The sequence below is a fragment of the Leptodactylus fuscus genome, unplaced genomic scaffold (assembly GCF_031893055.1).
Source record: "Leptodactylus fuscus isolate aLepFus1 unplaced genomic scaffold, aLepFus1.hap2 HAP2_SCAFFOLD_1104, whole genome shotgun sequence".
Lineage (NCBI taxonomy): Eukaryota > Metazoa > Chordata > Amphibia > Anura > Leptodactylidae > Leptodactylus > Leptodactylus fuscus.
In genome coordinates this window covers 31,927-37,956 of record NW_027439928.1, presented here as the reverse complement: position 1 = coordinate 37,956, position 6,030 = coordinate 31,927, and the positions used below count along the sequence as shown (strand labels likewise).

Here is a 6,030-nt window from a genome sequence, read left to right as displayed (position 1 = left end):
TGTATTATAGTACTTATATTCTTGTACATAGGAGTAGTATTATAGTAGTTATATTCTTGTATATAGGAGGTAGTATTATAGTAGTTATATTCTTGTACATAGGGGGCAGTATTATAGTAGTTATATTCTTGTACATAGAGCAGTATTATAGTAGTTATATTCTTGTACATAGGAGTAGTATTATAGTAGTTATATTCTTGTATATAGGAGTAGTATTATAGTAGATATATTCTTGTACATAGGAGTAGTATTATAGTAGTTATATTCTTGTACATAGGAGCAGTATTATAGTAGTTATATTCTTGTACATAGGAGCAGTATTATAGTAGTTATATTCTTGTACATAAGAGTAGTATTATAGTAGTTATATTCTTGTACATAGGAGCAGTATTATAGTAGTTATATTCTTGTACATAGGAGTAGTATTATAGTAGTTATATTCTTGTACATAGGAGTAGTATTATAGTAGTTATATTCTTGTACATAGGAGTAGTATTATAGTAGTTATATTCTTGTACATAGGAGTAGTATTATAGTAGTTATATTCTTGTACATAGGAGCAGTATTATAGTAGTTATATTCTTGTACATAGGAGCAGTATTATAGTAGTTATATTCTTGTACATAGGAGGTAGTATTATAGTAGTTATATTCTTGTACATAGGAGTAGTATTATAGTAGTTATATTCTTGTACATAGGAGCAGTTTTATAGTAGTTATATTCTTGTACATAGGAGTAGTATTATAGTAGTTATATTCTTGTATATAGGAGGTAGTATTATAGTAGTTATATTCTTGTACATAGGAGTAGTATTATAGTAGTTATATTCTTGTACATAGGAGGTAGTATTATAGTAGTTATATTCTTGTACATAGGAGGTAGTATTATAGTAGTTATATTCTTGTACATAGGAGTAGTATTATAGTAGTTATATTCTTGTACATAGGAGCAGTTTTATAGTAGTTATATTCTTGTACATAGGAGTAGTATTATAGTAGTTATATTCTTGTATATAGGAGGTAGTATTATAGTAGTTATATTCTTGTACATAGGAGTAGTATTATAGTAGTTATATTCTTGTACATAGGAGGTAGTATTATAGTAGTTATATTCTTGTACATAGGAGGTAGTATTATAGTAGTTATATTCTTGTACATAGGAGCAGTATTATAGTAGTTATAGTTTTGTACATAGGGAGTAGTATTATAGTAGTTATATTCTTGTACATAGTAGTAGTATTATAGTAGTTATATTCTTGTACATAGGAGTAGTATTATAGTAGTTATATTCTTGTACATAGGAGTAGTATTATAGTAGTTATATTCTTGTACATAGGAGTAGTATTATAGTAGTTATAGTTTTGTACATAGGGAGTAGTATTATAGTAGTTATATTCTTGTACATAGGAGTAGTATTATAGTAGTTATATTCTTGTACATAGGGGGTAGTATTATAGTAGTTATAGTTTTGTACATAGGAGTAGTATTATAGTAGTTATATTCTTGTACATAGGAGAAGTATTATAGTAGTTATATTCTTGTACATAGGAGTAGTATTATAGTAGTTATTTTCTTGTACATAGGAGTAGTATTATAGTAGTTATATTCTTGTACATAGGAGCAGTATTATAGTAGTTATATTCTTGTACATAGGGAGTAGTATTATAGTAGTTATATTCTTGTACATAGGAGGTAGTATTATAGTAGTTATATTCTTGTACATAGGAGGTAGTATTATAGTAGTTATATTCTTGTACATAGGAGCAGTATTATAGTAGTTATATTCTTGTACATAGGGAGTAGTATTATAGTAGTTATAGTTTTGTACATAGGGAGTAGTATTATAGTAGTTATATTCTTGTACATAGTAGTAGTATTATAGTAGTTATATTCTTGTACATAGGAGTAGTATTATAGTAGTTATATTCTTGTACATAGGAGTAGTATTATAGTAGTTATATTCTTGTACATAGGAGTAGTATTATAGTAGTTATAGTTTTGTACATAGGAGCAGTATTATAGTAGTTATATTCTTGTACATAGGAGTAGTATTATAGTAGTTATATTCTTGTACATAGGTGTAGTATAATAGTAGTTATATTCTTGTATATAGGAGGTAGTATTATAGTAGTTATATTCTTGTACATAGGAGTAGTATTATAGTAGTTATATTCTTGTACATAGGAGTAGTATTATAGTAGTTATATTCTTGTACATAGGGGGTAGTATTATAGTAGTTATAGTTTTGTACATAGGGAGTAGTATTATAGTAGTTATATTCTTGTACATAGGAGTAGTATTATAGTAGTTATATTCTTGTACATAGGAGTAGTATTATAGTAGTTATATTCTTGTACATAGGAGGTAGTATTATAGTAGTTATATTCTTGTACATAGGAGTAGTATTATAGTAGTTATATTCTTGTACATAGGAGTAGTATTATAGTAGTTATATTCTTGTACATAGGAGCAGTATTATAGTAGTTATATTCTTGTACATAGGGAGTAGTATTATAGTAGTTATATTCTTGTACATAGGAGGTAGTATTATAGTAGTTATATTCTTGTACATAGGAGGTAGTATTATAGTAGTTATATTCTTGTACATAGGAGTAGTATTATAGTAGTTATATTCTTGTACATAGGAGTAGTATTATAGTAGTTATATTCTTGTACATAGGAGGTAGTATTATAGTAGTTATATTCTTGTACATAGGAGGTAGTATTATAGTAGTTATATTCTTGTACATAGGAGTAGTATTATAGTAGTTATATTCTTGTACATAGGAGTAGTATTATAGTAGTTATATTCTTGTACATAGGAGCAGTATTATAGTAGTTATATTCTTGTACATAGGGAGTAGTATTATAGTAGTTATATTCTTGTACATAGGAGGTAGTATTATAGTAGTTATATTCTTGTACATAGGAGGTAGTATTATAGTAGTTATATTCTTGTACATAGGAGTAGTATTATAGTAGTTATATTCTTGTACATAGGAGCAGTATTATAGTAGTTATATTCTTGTACATAGGAGGTAGTATTATAGTAGTTATATTCTTGTACATAGGAGCAGTATTATAGTAGTTATATTCTTGTACATAGGAGGTAGTATTATTGTAGTTATATTCTTGTACATAGGAGGCAGTATTATAGTAGTTATATTCTTGTACATAGGAGTAGTATTATAGTAGTTATATTCTTGTACATAGGAGTAGTATTATAGTAGTTATATTCTTGTACATAGGAGCAGTATTATAGTAGTTATATTCTTGTACATAGGGAGTAGTATTATAGTAGTTATATTCTTGTATATAGGGGTAGTATTATAGTAGTTATATTCTTGTACATAGGAGTAGTATTATAGTAGTTATATTCTTGTACATAGGAGTAGTATTATAGTAGTTATATTCTTGTACATAGTAGTATTATAGTAGTTATAGTTTTGTACATAGGGGCAGTATTATAGGAGACATATCTTGTACATGGGGCAGTGTTATAGGAGACATATCTTGTACTGCTCCTCACATGTGTTACGTGTACTATACTTAACTACGCGGTTTATACGTTGCTTACTATTGGTGTTCATGTTCTAATGGGTTAGTATTGCACTTTCTCACAGATTGTAGTATGAACCACAAATGGGACAGTATTGGAGATTACAGTCCCTATTATGCTTCAGTGGGGGTTCCTACATACTAGTGAATCCCACAATCCATTATCAGTGAGGGTCACACGTGGCCATACTGTAGGGGGCGATCATTAGTAGTGGAGACCAGTGGCCATCACACTATTGCACCTTCAGTGGTATCTGCCATAGATGAATCTGCTGTATGACTGTGAGAAGCCACTGAGCGTCAGGGTGGTTGATGATTGGGGACATGTGACGTGTGGCTTGGGCCTCCTGAGGGTTGTCATGTAGAACGGTGGCTTGTCTATAATGCACATTGGCTTGGTTTCATCCTCACTAACTTTGTGCCTGTTGCTTTGTTTCAGAGCGAGATCCAGAACCTTTCCTCCTTCACTCCAGATCAACACTCTGCTCTCTCATGGCCAGTTGGTGTAAATCCGCCATTCAGTCCGACTTCTCGTTTTGATTTGTTGACCTGGGAATACTTCACGGAGATGCATACCTTCTCCTGTCCAGATGGCGCCCCCAAGTGTCCTCTGCAGGGTGTGTGGCTGTTGGATGTTCGTCACGTTCTAGAAGAAGCTCTAGAGCAGCTGAATCAGCGCTACCACCCATGGCTGCGTTTCAGGAAGCGCCGGCTGCTGAATGGGTACAGGCGCTTTGATCCCACCAGGGGAATGGAGTACACGCTGGAGCTCTTGTTGGAAGCTACCACTGAAAAGGGTCATGTTGGGTTTCTAACCAAGCGCCTTAGCCTTCTGCGGCCTTTGGGTCTTGTGGAGATTCTTCCGATGCCGTATGTGACAGAAGCCACAAGAGTCCAGCTCGTGTTACCTTTAACGCCTTCTGACTCCAGCCATATTGCAGGATTTCTTGATGCTTTTGCAACAAACCTTCTTGACCCTCAAGAGAATGTGGCCCTGACTGTGCTGTTGGTATACGACGTGGGCTCATCCGGGCAAGAGAAAGACGTGTACGAGGAGGTGCGCGCCATGTTATCAGAGCTGGGAAAGCGCTATTCCTATCTGCTCCTGGAGGTGTCCAGTGTGCGCACGGAGTTACCGTCGCAGGTGCGTCTTATGGAAGTGGTGTCTAAGAAACACTCCATGGACGTGCTCTTCTTTCTAGTTAGCGTGTGGAGTGAGGTGACCACTGAGGCTCTGAACCGCTGCCGGATGAACGCCATTAATGCTTGGCAGGTGTTTTCTCCTGTGCACTATCAGGAGTACAGCCCTGAGGTTTCACGCCACAGCTTCTCCGCGCCGCAGTCTGGAGAGTTCCTGCGTGATGGACATTTTGATCGTCTCGCCTCCTCAGAATTCTGCTTTTACAATTCAGATTTCATGCGAGCCAGAAGCCGAATGGCAGCCGAGGTGCAAGAGGAAGAGGATGAGGATATTGGTGGCATAGAACTGCTGGAACTGTTTCTGCGTTACTCGGACCTTCATGTGTTTCGAGCTCTAGAGCCAGCGCTAGTGCAGAGATTCTCACTCAGAAAGTGCAGCACCCGCCTCTCTGGTGAGGGCTATCACCGATGTGTGCTCAGCAATCTGGAAGCCCTCGGCTCGCGGCTTCACCTTGCTATGGCTCTGTTTGACCAAGACCAAACCAACAGTACATAGCCCAGACAGACTGCGCAGTGCAAGGCGTCTTACAAAGGGTTAACAATCTCACTTTACTGCTGTTACCTGTAAATATGCAAATTAAATCTATTTATACTGTATAGGGCGGAGCCATTGTCACTTGTACCTTGTGTATGTTGGTGCTGCTCTTCTCACCATTCCCTTGCACATATTACACACTCCGCCCAATAGCGCTCTCGATATATTCACTGGGGGACACAGCAGCATATACAGACCCGGCCACCAGGAGAATGAAAAGCTGTCAGCTCCGCCCCCTGGACTATATCCCTGCAGACTCTGTGCTAGTCAGTAGAAAAAGAGCTAAAAGAGCACGGGACCGACCGCACCAACACATCCCGGACCCGAACAAGAAGCAAAGCAACTCGAGCAGGAACAGCAGGAAAAAAATCAAGGGAGGGATCTGTGTCCCCCAGTGAACACGTCGAGAAAAAGATTTTACGGAGAACATCTGGGTATACAATTACAATGACTCCCCTGCCATGGAGGAAGACCAGAAGGAGCCTTGTCAACCCGAAAAAACTCCGAGAGGAGAGCGTTGTGGAACACGATGGACAGGGGGCCACCAGAATTCAGGGATGCCCCCCACCGATCGCAGGGCCACATGTGGAACCTGCAGAAACGGAGAAACTTGTAGATCCAGGGAGGGAAGGGGCCGTCCTTCCTGAAGTAGGAACAAGAACGCCTACCACAGCAGAGCGGGGGCGGCTGCAGAAAAAACCTTCACTTAGAACGGAGGAAAAACTTGAAGGAGTAGCC

At 37.0% G+C, this 6,030-nt stretch overlaps 1 protein-coding gene across 1 annotated transcript; it reads left to right on the top strand.

Annotated features, from left to right (window-relative positions):
• Positions 1-3,996: 3,996 nt before the first annotated feature.
• Positions 3,997-5,324, top strand: LOC142186650 (chondroitin sulfate glucuronyltransferase-like; the record flags this gene model as incomplete). Its single annotated transcript, XM_075261322.1, has 1 exon — positions 3,997-5,324. A coding segment is annotated over one exon (1,257 nt), but the record flags the coding sequence as incomplete, so codon positions are not given.
• Positions 5,325-6,030: the final 706 nt, after the last annotated feature.